Raw genomic sequence first — 16,748 nt, forward strand, 5'->3', positions numbered from 1 at the left:
TAAAAAAAAAAAAAAAAAAGAATAAATTCCATTATCTTTTATCTGTAAACTTTACAGATTTCACTTTTTCTTACTTTGTTTGGAACCATCTTTAAGAAGAAAAGCCAAGAACATTAAAGAGACTATTTTTTAAAAATTCACACAAATTCTTAGTTGAGTAGCAATCCAGCCCCAAAAATGTAGGCTACAAACAGCAAACTATTTTAGAACATGCCCTCCTGATGTATATATGCATGCAAGCAGTTATTTCTAATCCTTTTGGAGGTCAAAAATCCCTTTGAGAATTTAATGAAGGCTATAAAACTGCTCAGAAAATCCCATCCCACTATCCCTAGGAACCTGGTTTCAATGTTCATCTTTCAACAAAAAAGACCAAGCGTAGTTCAGTCTGATTCCCTAGTTCACTGGCATCGTGTTTTCTTCTTCACCTGTATTCAATTCTATTCCCTCTGAATGGCCACCTGCACAGAGTATTGCTTTCAGAATTTCAGGAACCAAACCAAGTACTACCTCATCCCAAACCTTCCCTGACCATTCCAGTCAAGAGAGCTAACTGTCCAATTTACCTATCCCTCATACCTTTCTTTCTCCCTTCCTTCTCCATCCACTCATCCAAAATAAACAGCCTACCACGAGCTAAGAACTCATGGGTCACACTTGACATTATAGTGCTGTACTATTAATTGCTTCATGTTTTTCTAAGATACTGGTAATTTTAAAAGCAGGAATTTTCATATTATACAGAATTTCAAAGAGGTTAAAATTTGATCAAATTCCACAATGATTACAACTGATATTTTAAAAATTGATTTAAATGGGTGGCATGAGTGGGGTGGAGTAAGTTTAGATAATAAAAGTAAATTAACTAGGGGCGCCTGGGTGGCTCAGTCGGGTAAGCGTCTGCCTTTGGCTCGGGTCATGATCCCAGGGTCCTGGGATCGAGCCCCGCATCGGGCTCCCTGCTCAGGGGGAAGCCTGATTCTCCTCTCCCTCTGTCTGCTGCTCCCCCTGCTTGTGCTCTCTGTCAAATAAATAAAATCTTTAAAAAAAAAAAAAGTAATAAGTGGGGCGCCTGGGTGGCTCAGTTGATTAAGCGACTGCCTTCGGCTCAGGTCATGATCCTGGAGTCCTGGGATCGAGTCCCACATCGGGCTCCCTGCTCGGCAGGGAGTCTGCTTCTCCCATTCCTCCCCCCTCTCATGTGCTCTCTCTCTCTCTCATTCTCGCTCTCTCAAATAAATAAAATCTCAAAAAAAAAAAAAGTAAATTAACTTATCCTTAAGACTTTTTACATGCATATATAAACTACAACTTCTTAGAAGTGCATTACTGCAATAGAAGTGTCAAGTAAAGGCTCTGTTTAATATTCATTCCCCATTGGAAAAATACATTTTAGCCACTGACTTGTTGCTTTCAGGTTCAGACTGGGGTGAACCTCGATGATTATTTATAAGTCTTGTTGCATAAGTATTTGCCACTTCTGAAAGATGTCCTCTTGGAACACTTTCCTTCACAGGAGAAAAGCTTTGACCTGACACGGGGGTTGTCCGAAACAAGAGTTCAGCATTAATCTGTTGGAAGAAAAAAAATCAACTTTAAAGGACTTTTTTTAATGTGCCATGCCCCAAAACACGAGATACTATTTTCCCTTTGCCCTGTATCCCAGAAAACATTGAGAACTATCCTAATCATGTAAATTCTTTAGTCTATTACCAGAGAGCCACTAACAGGCCAATAAGCCAAATCCAACCTGCAAGTGAGTGGAAGAAAGGTTGTACATTTTTAAAGGTGTAAACAAAACAACAGAACAAAGAATACACAACAGAGACTGCATGTGGCCCACAAAGCCTAGAATACTTACTACCTGGTCTTTTATAGCAAGATTTACTGACCCTATGCTATAAAGAACCTAATGAAATACAATTAAAAACTTCTTTTTCTCAAAGAAAGAAATAGAAAATAAAGTCAAAGATACTGCCTTTAGAATAAGTACGCCCACTATTCTTTTTCACCCAGTTCTGTCCTCACCTCCAAACCCTCAGCCTTTGCCTTAAGAAAACATTTCAATGTAACTAAAAGCAAACATACACATCTGCAGCAGACCAAACTTCCTTACACAAGAAGTACAACTGCCTACACATACACTCAGAAAAAGCTCCTTAACACCATTAAGCACTAAGAAAGTGGTCAAGAAAAACACTGTAGCTTTAGTCCAGGTTAGTACCAGAACACGGCTCCCTAGGGCTTCCTGTGAATTTTTCCTTAATTGCCTATGTGACGGTGAGATTCATCATTTTTTTCTCTTTTTTTTTTTTAGAGGGGGAGAAGCAGAGGGAAAGGGAGATGGGGAGAGAGAATCCCAAGCAGGCTCCATGCCCTGCAGAGAGCCCGACTTGGAGCTCCATCTCACAACCCTGCGATTATCACCTAAGCCAAAATCAAGAGACACTTAACTGAATGAGCCACCCAGATGCCTGGGTGGTAAGATTCTTAATGCCTGCCTTTCCTCAGAAGATGCCCGACTAAATAATAAAACTGAACAGTTTGAATGAAGTTGTTGGCCTAGGAAAGAAGGCAAGAAGGGGTATAAGAAAAGGAGTATGTGAACTGAATGAACAAAATCACCTCCATTTGTTATGCAACTCCTAAGCTTTAAAACTATTTGTTAAACTACCCACTACCCAATATAATACACAGCTATAAAATGCAAGGTTTCATTAATTACCCGAGGGATCATTTCCGGTTGTCTGATCCTGAATTTTTCCTTGTCTCTTAAAAAAAAAAGAAAGAAAAGTGAACATATTTAATTATTTTTCACTGTTTCTCAATGACATACTTGGCATTTCACTACTGAGTCACTCAGATATGTACACTGAACTCTGCTTCAATTTCATTTGTAAGCCTTTAGGAGGGAAATACTTTCTACCTCTTACCTCAGTAATGCCCAATGTCTGCCTTAAGCTTTCCACCCTCACCAGCATTATTCTCAGACCTCCGAGCTGGAACATCACACAGGCTTCTAACTGGTCTCTTTACTCACAGTCCTGCTGCTGCATTTATCTTCAAAAACCGTGCACTCTAAATCAAAACCACCTGGAAGTTCTGCATGCACTCAGCCTGTGTGTGTGGACAGTAGCCTACAGTTCACCAGGGCTGACTATCCTTCATTACCCAGCTTCTCCCTCCCTCATTTTCCATCATGCCCATTCACGTATTTGCTCTAAAGCTGAACAAATCAGTTTCCCGTACATTTGCATCTAACCCATCCTTCAAGGCCTATTACACAAATATCCTTCATGAATTTTCCTGATCCAGATTTCCCTTCCCATCCCCAGCCAGAAGTCATCTCTCCTTATGGGCTTCCCAACAGGACTGGATCCTGCCTTCTATAGTACTCATCAACTTCTCACTGATAATGCACATATCTCACCTTCCCTGTTAAGACTATAAACTCATATCAGGCATTACTCATTTATGATTCACCTATGTGTGGCCCCAAAAAACAAACTATTCTGTATGCAAACTATCTTGTAGATAACAGGATAAATAGCAAGTGAAAAAAGAGCAGACATCCACAGTATAAAGTTAAAACAACAACAACAACAAAAGCATCCGGTATTATGCATCCACATCAAAATCTTTTCTGGGGTCATAATCTTTTCTGGGTTGTACTAGCTTGATCTTGGAGAAGCATCCAATTAATGTGGCACACCCATCACTATTAATAATTTGAGCATTATTTCCCCACCAAACATTAATACAATACTCACTTCTTTTTGTAGGTTTTTTCGTAAGTAGGATGCACCAAATCCTCATCTTCAGGTTCTTCTGGAACATCACAATTTCTAGTCAGAAAAATCACATGGGAATAACACGTCACCAGCGCCTATTCATACATCTTGAACAGTACTTTCTGCCTTTCCAAAAAGGGTACTACCAACTATATGGTACCTGAACTGTGGGTCAGGGTTATTGGAGCAATACCATTTTTCTGGAAGTTGATCTATCCCATCTGGTAATTTTCGCCACTTTAGACAGGAATCACATTGAACCCATGTCTGATCAGGACGTTTCCTGTAACAAAACAACATAATATTAGTATGAAAATACGGATGCGAAGTACACTTCATTAGATCTTCTACATCATTTCTACCGCAAAATGCCTTTATTATTTAATTCTGTTCCTGAAATGCCTGCAACATAATTATTGTTGTACAGCAAGTTAAATTTTTAAAAACAATTTTGGTTACCTTCAAAAGGTTAAAGCTAACAGGCCAATTTAAACAAAGAGACTTAAATGTCTTGTTTAATAGCATACTATTCAATTTGTTCTCTGGTAATAAAAATTCAAACTTAAGATTCCAAACGCTTTGCTCTGAAATTTATATTAAGTTAGCATTTGCAATGTCCAATCTAGTATATTTATTAGCTCAAGTACAGAAAACAGACAAGCTGTTATTACTATAATTTAAGCATTTTTAGTAATTCTATTACATTTTAGCCTCTACCATAAGCGTATCTCTGAATATCTAAAATTTGTATATTCTTTTAGTTTATAAAATGCTTTAGTTTTATCATTTGAAAATTACAATGATCCTATGAAGAATTTAGGTATTCATTTAACATTTCACTTAACAATTAACAATTCACTGAATATATGAATAATGCCAATAACTTTTTATATCTAAATTTTTAAAAATGCATTTGCATAGTTACATAAACTTGAAACAATCCATAAATTTGTTTATTTTTAGAGAGGGGGGAGGAGCAGAAGGAAAGGGAAAGAGAGAATCCCAAGCGGGCTCCACACCCAGTGCAGAGCATGACGCAGGGTTCTGTCTCACCACCCTGAGATCATGACCTAAGCCGAAATCAAGAGTTGGAGGGTCAAAGTCGGATGTGCTCCAGAAATTCATGAAGTAAATACAAACCCCTTGTTTCAGGAGCTTACCATTGTTCATTTTTTTTAAACCCTGGCAGAATTTTCTATGCTTACAGAATTATGCATGTGTATATGAACACTTTAAAAAAATAAAGTGGGAAATTAATACATTGAACTGCATTTTTTTTTTTTTTAAGATTTTATTTATTTGACAGAGAGAGACACAGTGAGAAAGGGAACACAAGCAGGGGGAATGGGAGAGGGAGAAGCAGGCTTCCCGTGGAGCAGGGAGCCCAATGCGGGGCTTGATCCCAGGCCCCTGGGATCATGACCCGAGCTGAAAGCAGACGCTTAACAACTGAGCCACCCAGGCGCCCCTGAATTGCATCTTTTTTGTTCCTCATTATACATCTTGGTCATCTTTCCATCAGTACACAGTTATTATTCATTCATTCACAGAATCGGTTCTGTGTGCTATCCTGTTACTGAATGCTTGTTAGGCACAGTTTTTAAATCTTGTAACTCTGGGAGGTGCTAATGTTCCCATTTTACAAGTAAAAAAAAAAAAGGAAGCTTATAAAAGGCCAAGTAACATGTTCAATGTCACATCATTATTTAAGCAGAACTAAAATCTAAATTCAGGTCTGGCTTTAGACTCATGATCCTATTACACAAGACCAGAGTTTTTCAAACTATGAGATACAACCCATTAGTGGATCATGAAATCAATTTAATGGGTCAAGACTTACATTTTTTAAAAGAAATAAGTATCAGCATGCAATGAATGTATGGATAAATACTGCTTCATGAATCTTTTGTGTGTATATATAAATGTATACATTCACTGGCTCATTTCATGGTGTGCTCATTGGAGTTGTACAATTTACTTCTTCCTCTGGCTTAGTTCAAAGTTTGTGTACCATCCCTATACCCTCCAACACCACATCTTGATATTAGAGTGGGTTGATATTTTTTAATGTACTTACTGAATATCTTCAACTGGCAAATTTAGAGGATATTCTGCATTTTTCTTCACTTTCATTTCATTCCAGTAATCATTCAGCTTTTCTCCTAACGCTGCTATTGTCAGCCTAAAAAAGCAAATCAAAATCAATTTAAGAAAAAAAAAGATAAAGCTTAAATCTTTGTCAAACACAGAAAAAGCACAAATGACTTAGTAAGGATCATGTGGACACTAGAGGGGAGGGGAGGTTGGTGACTCCCAAAGGTACAGTTAGTAAAGAATGCTCTAATGGCAATTTTCTACAAAGACACTTTTAAGTTCCCAGAACAGAGCCAGGATCATCTTTGAAGATACAAATAGTAATATTTTGTGTCCTCTGTTGAGAAAGTATGTTGCAGACCAATTAGTGGGAGTACCACAGGCTCTCTGAATTCCAACCCCAACCGATAAATTTATAAGCTTCAATTCATATTAGAACTCAAACTTTTTTAAACTAATGATGTAATGTATGGGGATTAACATAACAATAAAAAATTAAAGAAAAAAAAAGAACTCAAACTTTTTTTTAAAGATTTTATTTATTTATTTGACAGAGAGAGAGAAAGAGAGATAGCGAGAGCAGGAACACAAGCAGGAGGAGTGGGAGAGGGAGAAGCAGGCTTCCCGCCAAGCAGGGAGCCCGATGTGGGGCTCAATCCCAGGACCCTGGGATCATGACCTGAGCTGAAGGCAGACGCTTAATGACTGAGCCACCCAGGCGCCCCTAGAACTCAAACTTTAAGTTTATAAAAGTATGCTATCATCACCAGCAAGTATATTTCAAAATAGCTTCTGTCCCACAGTTAAGACTGTCACTTCTTCCCCAATAAGATATTAGTAAAAAGCAAACCAGTGGGATCTAAGTCCACACTTAAGTAATCATCTGAGTTAAGCACCTACTTTGCCAGAACTATGCACACGTGTACAAGGTACGGTCAGTGTAACATTCTAAATTTAAAATAAGGCTTTCAAATGTCAAGACTTCAAATTCTACACTGGCAGATTAATCAGACATTTCTATCCACACCCGTTATCTCCCACTAATTTTTTCTCCATTACCACATAACATATAACATGTAAGTGTCCAAATGAGAATGAATCTTCCTTCCCAAACATATCCTCCCTGCATTTCACTTTTTCACGTCTTCTTCATCTCTTCCTCTCATCACCACTATTCCTCAGTCCAAGAGACTGCACCCATTTGTGTTGAGAATATACTGAGGACTGAAACTGCAGGGTCATAGGCGTGGGCACTGATGTTTGGTTTTACTTGATAATCTAATAGTTCTCAAAACTGATCGATTTTCATACCCACCAGCCACGTGCAGGGGCTCCAAATGCTCTACATCTTGCCAACATTCTCTGTCTTACTCATTTCAAATAACTTTTCCATTTTGCCCATTATGATCAATACTTTTTGCATCTTGTTTTAAAAACTTGCTTAACTAAAGGTTTTTAAAATATTCTTGTTCTCATTTTCTGTTTTTGTCTTTCTCATTTAGGTCTAAAATCCATCTGGCATCGATTTTTTGCTTCCTTTGAGGTAGGAGTCATATTGTATGGTTAATCATATTAACCATACAAATAGCCAATTGATCCAGCATTTTTGGAAAGATGATCATTTTCCCACTATAACATGATGTAATCTTTGTCATAAATCAGGTCACCAAACATATAAAAAGTAGGGGGTTATTTCTGGCTTCTCTATTTCAAGAGACTGCTTATCCTTTAATTAATACCACACTTAGTTACCGTAGCTTTCCAAGTGTTGGTATTTAGTAGGTTAAGTTTTCTTGCTTTGTTGTTCTTTAATGATTGTCTTAACTATCTTGGGTCTTCTGACTTTCCACATAAAGTTTAGAATAAACCTATTAATAATATCAACACCCAAACTGGCAAGGATTTTTTTTTTAAAAAACTGGAATTGTATTTAATTGGAGAAAAACTGACATTTTATAATATATAGCCTTCTAATTCTTGAACCTGGTTTGCCTACTTATTCGGGGCTTAAATTTCACTCCACAATATTTCATAGTTTTCAGTGTATATGCTGCATATTTTATTTACTCCAGAGTACTTGATTTTTTTTTAAACTTTTCATGAATTTTTTTTAATTCATGTTCTAGTTTTTAGTTGTTGGTAAACAGAAATACAATTGATTTCTGAATACTTCTTATCCAGCAACCCTAGAATATATATCATTTAATTTATTCCTTTATTAATTCTGAATTTGCGTATTATTCTGGACTTACTATATACTTAATACTATCTTGTACAGAAAAGTTTTATTTCTTCCTTTTCACCCTTATAACTTTTACTTCCTTTTCTTTCCTTATTATACTGATTATTTCCTCAAGAACAATGGTGGATAGCAGAAATCCTTATCTCATTTTCACCGTTAAGGGGAAAGCTATTAATAATTCACCATTAGGAATGATGCTTGGTGTTTCTGTAAATGCTCTGTATTGCTAATATGCCCTTCTATTAATGATTTTGTAAGTGTTCCCTTTTTTCCCCTAAATTACAAATGGGCGGGGTGCCTAGGTTGCTCAAGGCTTTGGCTCAGGTCACGATCTCAGGGTCGTAGGACCAAGCCCCACGCCCAGCATGGAGCCTGCTTAAGCTTCTCTCTTTCCCTCTCCCTCTGTCCCACCCTACCCCCACACCCCGCATCCGCCCCACTCGCTTGTGCGTGTGCTTTCTCTCAAATAAAAAAAAAAAAATTACATATGGGAGTTGCGATTTATCAAGTGCTTTTTCTGTACCTATGAAAATAACCATAAGATTTTTCTTTTCTAACATCAATGTGATGAACTACATTGATTTTTGAATATTAAAACCACGTCATCTTGGAATATAATCCAATTGGTTTTAATGTATTATCCTTTTTACATATCACTAGATGGTATTTGCTATTATCTTATTAAAATTTTTATATTTTGATCATGAGAGACATAAATCCCTTTCTTGTAATGTATTCACATGTTCACTACCAAAGTTACATGTCCTCATAAAATCTTAAAGATTGTGTAAGACTGGTACTACTTCCTTCTTAACTGTTTGAATTTAATATGTGGAAAGTTTTCTAAAAATTGACTCAATTATAAAGGAATGTGCCATATCATCTAAGACGGTAAAAAACCGTTCATGCTATTCCTTTGATGTTTTTGCATCTGTCTCCTTTTTGTTTCTGATAGTGATGATTTGTTTTCTCCTTTCTTTCCCCTTTTATTGCCCCTTTACTAATCTTATCAAAGAACAAACTGGGCTTTTTGATTTTTTCAGTTATGAACTTATTGTCTCTCAGCTCCACACCCAGTCTTCTTTGCTCAGTTTTGTGATTCTGAAGCTTGATCTCGTAAACATTTATCCTTTGGCAGCCTGAGGAGTGCTGAACTGGATTAACAGGTCAATGAAACTGCTAGGTGACAGCAAGACATGTGTGCCTCAGGTTCTGGTATATATTATTATTATTTGGCTGGAGCCCAGTGGCCCCCAGGAGCTCCATCTGTGCTCTCTAGCCATGCTCTGCTCTCCAGCAGCCTACAACCTCCAGCAAGAGACCAGTTCCAGTGTGCCCACATCCTTGGGCAAAAACAGGTCTCCTCTACAGAACAGCTCCAGCCCACCCACAGCCTCTGGCAACAGCAGGTCACATCTACAGACCAGCACTGGCCAGGCCTTCTTTTTCTGGCAAGAAACTTGCAGGTAGCTTGTTCCTATGTTTGTCATGACTGCTACAAGATCTGAATCTCTGACTTTAGGGGCAGGGGGCCCTCTCCTAGTTCCTAGTCCTCTTTTTCAACCTTGAGGGAATGTTAGTCTTTTATATCTGCTAGTTCTAGGAACCTACTCTTTTATCCCTTCTAGTAATCACCCTCTACTATCCTAGTTAATAATTCCTTATATTAAATTATCCCTGTTCAACTAACAGGAGTAGTCTCTGCCTCAGGAGTGAAGTCTTGGAGTATATACTGATTTTCTGTATTATATGTGATTCCTAATTCATTGATTTGCTCTTACCTTTATTATTTATTCTACTTTATTTGTTCTTTATTTGAAAAAAGGGCCTATGACATTATTTTTGTCTTTATCACCAATGTTCACATGCATTTGCATTATGTGCTCATTAAGGAAAGTGTGCCTCCTAAATCTACAAGTGAAACTGATGGTCATATTCATTCTGTGACTTCTAACCACTCTTAAAAGATCGGAGTATTTCTGTCTAATGTACACAGGACTAAATTACCTTCAAGTTCCCACCTAATAAGAACAAAGTTTCAGGATATTACATAGTAAATATTGACACCAAGAAAGCAGAAATATCCTCTATTTTTACTATAAATCTCAGAAATACTTCATCAATAAAGACAGGGGAGAACGAATTTCTACCAGTAATGGAGTAAAATATAATTCCTAGGTTGGGAGAAGATGGCTAAATGTGTTTTCTATGCAAGCCTCTCACCTACCAATTTTCTTAAAGTTCTATAATATAAAAACATCCACAAGACAGAAAAAAAATTCAGTTTAGGAAAAGAGATGAAAGTATTTCCAAAATAAACTGTAAAAAGTAACTTCAATAGGTAACATACCTGTACTCGTTAGTATAGTCAAAATCTTGTTTATTATGAGTTGGCTTTAGGAAATTACACTCTATAATTCCCACTACTCCAACACCCATATTGTTTGCCTGAAAAAGAAAATGACATCAGTGTTTTAAGCATAAGACATGATGCTCAAAATAATTACCCTTCCACACAGATTTATAATTTATATGAACCATTTTCCTACATTTTATGTCATGATTCTTATGAAATTTAGATTGAAAAATAGTGTCTGAGGGCGCCTGGGTGGCTCAGTCATTAAGCGTCTGCCTTCGGCTCAGGGTCCTGGGATTGAGCCCCGCATCGGGCTCCTGCTCAGCGGGAAGCCTGCTTCTCCCTCTCCCACTCCCCCTGCTTGTGTTCCCTCTCTCGCTGTCTCTCTGTCAAATAAATAAATAAAATCTTCAAAAAAAAAAAAAGAAAGAAAGAAAGAAAAATAGTGTCTGGTAGGTATATTTTACTTTTCTAGAAGTTAATTCCTAAATATATTAGAGCCTTCCTCCAAAACCACTTCCACTGTTGTCAAATATCCATTTAGACAAGTATTATCATCCCCACTTTTATACAAAAGAAAAAAGACCACCTCTACTGGGATACATTTCTTAGATAGTAGAAACCACAACTACCTCCTTTCTATATCCACAGTATCTAGCAAAGACCTTAGCAATGATATTCCAAAAGTTTGTTAGATAAAAATTAAAATCATTTATCCAAAGTTACACATCCAGTTGCTAATGGTGATGAAGTAAAAACCCAGGCCAGTTGAATTCAAGTTATTTTTAAAACGCTGCTAGCTAAAATATTGAAATCAAAGTATAGGAGTCATATATTCTGATTATATGTGATTAACAAGTGTATTCTGTTCACACTTATAGCTGAGTCTACAAAAGGAAAAAGTGAAAGAAAAGTGAAAATTTTCAGAAATATAGATGAAACCATGCAGATTTAATCGTAATCCCACTCTATTAAAAACCATCAGTGGTTTCTCATCTCAAACCATTAATAAACCACAATACCCTTCAATTTGTAGTTCCTGTTCACTTTCTTTCCGGCCTCATCTTCTTGTCTCTCTCCCATCACTCTCCTGACTTAGTTGCATATGCCCCAAGCAGTTAGCTACTCCCTTAATGAAGCCTCTTTCCCCTCCTTTGCAGAGATTTTTCTCTGCCTGGAAAACCCTTGCCAGACTTTTCAACACAGTAACATCAACTGAGACTCATCTCAATCACCACTTTCTCCAAGAAGCTTTTTCTGATTCTTCCAACTTGTACCACATTTTCCCCTCACCAGAGCTCTGAGAGCATGCTCTGTATCTTATCATCTTCTTATTCTGAGCATCAAGCACGGCAAATCATACCAGGTATCTGACACTTATTTAGTAACTGTTTATTGAATCCACAGAATGCAAATACTATGCCCAGTCCATCACCTGGTAAAGAAAAACAATGTAAGAGTTGGCTATAAAAGCCTATTTCTAACAAGGTCAACCTTAACCAGAAATTATACACAATGCAAATTTAACTGGGTTGGAAAAATGGGCTGTGTATCTTAAGTCAGATTCATAAATGATAAAAGAAAAAAATATTTTACATTCTGTTGCAGATACATTGTTTCTTTTGAATCCCAAAGCACTTGAGAAACAAGGCTTAATACCAAAAATGCATTTCTAATTTTACCAGTGAAATTCCCTGTAACTTTAATTATAGAATATTTCTGATGAAAATTACTAGTCCAATTATAAATGAAAATTAGCATTTTAAATAAAAGTTATTGACACCTCATACCATGGTTGCCAGATTTCTGTATTTAGTGGTTCTGAAATTAGTGGTTACCAAGAAGAATCCAACAAAGTTTGCTTACTTTTGCGAAAATGCTATATTCTGGGTCATGTAACAGAGTTACAACCCCTGTTGAGCAATATTCAAGATAAACCCACACTATCATACTGTGTAGAGCTCACACCATTCTACAAAGAACTTAGAATGAAACAAGATGAATAGAAAATGAAAACCATAAACTTGGAAAACAAGATATGCCTAGACTTAATACCTTTAACAAACTTCATTTTCAGAATTTATCACTGAATTCTTACATATACTCCAAAAAAACCTTTCTGTGAAAACATGTAAAGGATGAACAGACTAGCAGAGTGGGCAATGTGCATCATCCTAAATTGAATTCTACAACAATGGAAGTGGTTTAGGAGGAAGGCTCCAATATATTTAGAAATTAACTCCAAAGAAGTAAATCACCTGTATGATCCTGTTTTTCTGGCTAATAAGTCAGGACTAAACAAAACTAACCAATTTCATCCCAAAAATAATCAGGGATCCATATCCAAATACAGTCAAAAGATCTGCATCTGGATCTAAGAACCATACTCATTTTAAGTCTAGGGCAAGTTACTTAACTTCTTAGCCCCCATTTCCTCATCTGTAAAACAGAGATAAAATATTCTGTCCCCCTCATAAGATTATTTGAACCAAGCGGGAAATTAATATAAAAGTATTTTAAATTCAAGTGCCATACCAACATTATTAAACACACTGACATTTAGAAGTCATTAAGCAAAGCATATTATTTCACATTTGACCCAATAAGATATTTTAACTTTTTATAAAAGATAGACATTTCAGATATAAAGCTTACCCTTAACTGACATCCAACTTTTTCATAAGCTTTGATGAGTCTATTTCTGTGATACATCATTATCCCATAATGGTCTTTATTTCTGCAGTTGAATCCAAAAGTAATTCTCACCGTTTTAGTCTTAAATGTTAAGGAAAATTCTGAACACACCACCTCACTCCCCTCAAATCATCCTTTCCAAGCCATTTTTTAATGAATCCAAAAGTGTAAAGAAAAAGGCAAAGTTGGAGAGGATTAGACTCCATATCAGGATAGAAGGAGAAAGGGGGAAGAGAAATACACTTTATAAATGTATTTTTATACAGCATCGTAAAAAGGAAAATAAAGGACACCCGGGTGGCTCAGTCAGTTAAGCATGTGCCTTCAGCTCAGGTCATGATCCCAGGGTCCTGGGATCAAGTCCTGCATTGGGCTCCTTGCTCAGCAGGGGCCTGCTTCTCCCTCTGCCTGTCGCTCCTCCTGTTCGTGCCCTCCCTCCCTCCTTCCTCCCACTCCCGACAAATAAATAAATAATCTTAAAAAAAAAAGGATACTAAAAATTTGGGTCGATAAACATCACGTTCGATGTAGGCAAGACTCTTTGAAACCAGCTGTGTCTTCACTTTCTGTCCACGTAAGATGATCTGCATTCTTGGCTTTAGGTATAATATACTACAGTAAGCCTGCAAAGACACAACAGTATCTGTCCTTTCCAAATAATTACCTACACATTTGTTCAACATTACTGATATGTGTATTTAAAAAGAAACCTACCACTTTGCTTTGACAAAGGACCCATGAACTCTTCAACAATATAGACTATAAGGCTGTTATTAGTATTTGATTGCTTTTCTTTAAAAATATACTCAATAGGGGCGCCTGGGTGGCTCAGTCGTTAAGTGTCTGCCTTCGGCTCAGGTCATGATCCCAGGGTCCTGGGATCAAGCCCCGCATCGGGCTCCCTGCTCAGCGGGAAGCCTGCTTCTCCCTCTCCCACTCCCCCTGCTTGTGTTCCCTCTCTCGCTATGTCTCTATCTGTCAAATAAATAAATAAAATCTTTAAAAAATATATATATATACTCAATATACTATAGCCTGAGAAATGGTTTGCAGAAAACAATCTGTTGACCTATATGAATATGTTATATTACAAATAAAACATTTTAAAGTTACAAAACAGCATATGTGGTATTTCATTTTAATTTTTAAAAAATGTACATATGTACAAAAAAGGATTGTATTTCTGACTCTTTGTCAAGTATATATATTACTATTGCATTTTAAAAGTAATGATAAATTTTATTTAGGCAAAAATAACAAGCAAAATCCAATATAGACAGAAAGGCCTGTTCTACACCTGAAAAGGAAAATATCATAAATACACCAACACTTAAGCCAAGTAGACAAGCTTAGTATTTTTTAAAAATTGAACTGTAACAATCAGCACTAATCTAAATGTATTTTCAATTCTTAATGTATGAAAATATAGATACTGGAACGCCTGGGTGGCTTAGTCAATTAAGCGGCCAACTCTTGATTTTGGCTCAGGTCATGATCTCAGGGTCCTGGGATTGAGGCCTGCATAGGCTCCGCACTCAGCGGGGAGTCTGCTTGAGATTCTCTCTTTCTCTCTCTCTCTCCCTCTGCCCATCCCCCTGCTCACACATGCACTCTCTCTCTCTCACAAATAAATAAATAGATCTTAAAAAAAAGAAAAAAAAAGTTTAGATACTTTACAATCTTTTTTTTTTTTAAGATTTTATTTATTTGACGGGGTGGGGGGGAGAGAGAGAGAGAGCACAAGCAGGGGGAACAGCAGGCAGAGGGAGAAGCAGGCTCCCTGCTGAGCAAGGAGCCCAATGCTGGACTCAATCCCAGGACCCTGGGATCATGACCTGAGCTGAAGGCAGATGCTTAACAAGTGAGCCACCCAGGTGCCCTGATACTTTACAATCTTGACTGAAGTCCATATTCTAAAACATGTTAAAAAATAAATATGCTGTTCTATGCCTGCCTCCAAGCCATCATATATCTCTAAAGAAATGAACTGAATAACACAAAGACAGATGAAGATTCAACACAAAATTTGAACATTTCTCTTTATTTCCTGATTCCTGATTTCAGAATTAGTGTTTTGTCATTTATAAAATTTATTAACGATATTTAAAACATTTTACTTCATGGTACACTAAATCCACACCACCTGCTGGGCCTGCCTCTGGACCTGTTTCGTAATTGAGCAACATTTTCTTAACAACTAGGACATACTTCAATAACGTTTTGGGGTATATAACTGCTAGGGTATCAGAAAGTTATAAATGTGTAAATGTCACATGTATCCTCAACTTGGGGTTATGGAATCATCTTAGCACAAAAAAATAAAGGGAAGGTAGTATTATATGTCTTATAGTGACTAAGAAACAATATTCTTATTATCATATCAACATTTTAAACAGTATTAATTTCAATCTCAAAAACACTTATTAATAAGGTCAAATGTCAGAGATATTTATCACAAAACTGTATTAATGTGTATGATCTGTAGTCTATATTTGCTTTAGGATGCAAATTAAGGTGTTCTAGAATATTTTAAACTAAAAAAGAGAGACATTGAACTTCGTGTTTTTGCCTGGATTAATCAATATGGCTACTATAGGACATACTGATTCTAGAATTCCTAATGCAAATAATCTAACCACCCAGTGAAAGAACTACAAGTGCTGTTAGACCTGATGACTTTACAATTATAAAACTTTTCTGAACAGGGGCGCCTGGGTGGCTCAGTCATTGGGCGTCTGACTTCGGCTCAGGTCATGATCCCAGGGTCCTGGGATCGAGCCCGGCATCAGGCTCTCTACTCAGCAGGTAGCCTGCTTCTCTCTCTCCGACTCCCCCTGCTTGTGTTCCCTCTCTCGCTGTGTCTCTCTCTGTCAAGTAAATAAATAAAATCTTAAAAAAAAAAAAAAAAAACAAAAAAACCTTTTCTGACAGTGCGCTCATGAAAAGTGAAATAAATTGGTTCCTGTCTGAGATACTTTTACTTAGAGATCACTGACAGCATTTATAACACAAGTGGATAACATAATTTCCATTATTTGATGATCTTCTCATGTCCAGAAAGAGAGCTGAATACATACCCTCAGGGAATAGTCACTCTCAGGAGCAATTTGGTCCATTCTCTCTTGCTTCTTGTACCCTTTCTTCCCTGTTGTCTCATCTAAATCTTCAGGAATTCTGATGTCATATTTATCCTTATCAAAATCAAACTCTGTTGCATTTTTGTAGCTATAAAAACAATTTTTTGAAAGAGCTAAATTTTAACTTCACAGCAAGATAAGCAAATATACTTAATTAACAAAACAAAACACCTACCCGTCCTGGTTGGGGGGCGAGGGGGGAGACGAAAGCAAGGGAAAAACAAAAGAAAAGGAATCCAGGAAGATGCAGAAAAACTGTATACATTCACACACTGCTGGCAGGAAGTCAAATGGTAGAGCCACTCTGAAAAACATTCTGGCAGTTTCTTAAAAAACGGAACAGGCAACTACCATAGGACCTAGCAATTATACTCTTGGGCATTTATCTTAGAAAAAGAAAGCCTATATTTCCACAAAAACCTGTACACAAATGT

General features: G+C 37.0%; 1 protein-coding gene across 2 annotated transcripts in view; it reads right to left on the minus strand.

Moving 5' to 3' along the window:
• The window catches only part of MORC3 (MORC family CW-type zinc finger 3), a 40,303-nt gene that overhangs the window by 8,598 nt on the left and 14,957 nt on the right, over positions 1-16,748 (minus strand). For both annotated transcript variants that reach the window (XM_036075277.2, XM_078074935.1), the window contains exons 6-14: positions 16,255-16,402; positions 13,672-13,800; positions 13,139-13,258; positions 10,478-10,575; positions 5,869-5,973; positions 3,952-4,074; positions 3,771-3,845; positions 2,726-2,771; positions 1,405-1,571 (exon numbers count right to left, since the gene is read on the minus strand). In XM_036075277.2, coding sequence (XP_035931170.2) covers positions 1,405-1,571; positions 2,726-2,771; positions 3,771-3,845; positions 3,952-4,074; positions 5,869-5,973; positions 10,478-10,575; positions 13,139-13,258; positions 13,672-13,800; positions 16,255-16,402 — 1,011 coding nt within the window. The remainder of the gene's footprint in view (positions 1-1,404; positions 1,572-2,725; positions 2,772-3,770; positions 3,846-3,951; positions 4,075-5,868; positions 5,974-10,477; positions 10,576-13,138; positions 13,259-13,671; positions 13,801-16,254; positions 16,403-16,748) is intronic.

The sequence above is a fragment of the Halichoerus grypus genome, chromosome 1 (genome assembly GCF_964656455.1).
Source record: "Halichoerus grypus chromosome 1, mHalGry1.hap1.1, whole genome shotgun sequence".
Classification (NCBI taxonomy): Eukaryota; Metazoa; Chordata; class Mammalia; order Carnivora; family Phocidae; genus Halichoerus; species Halichoerus grypus.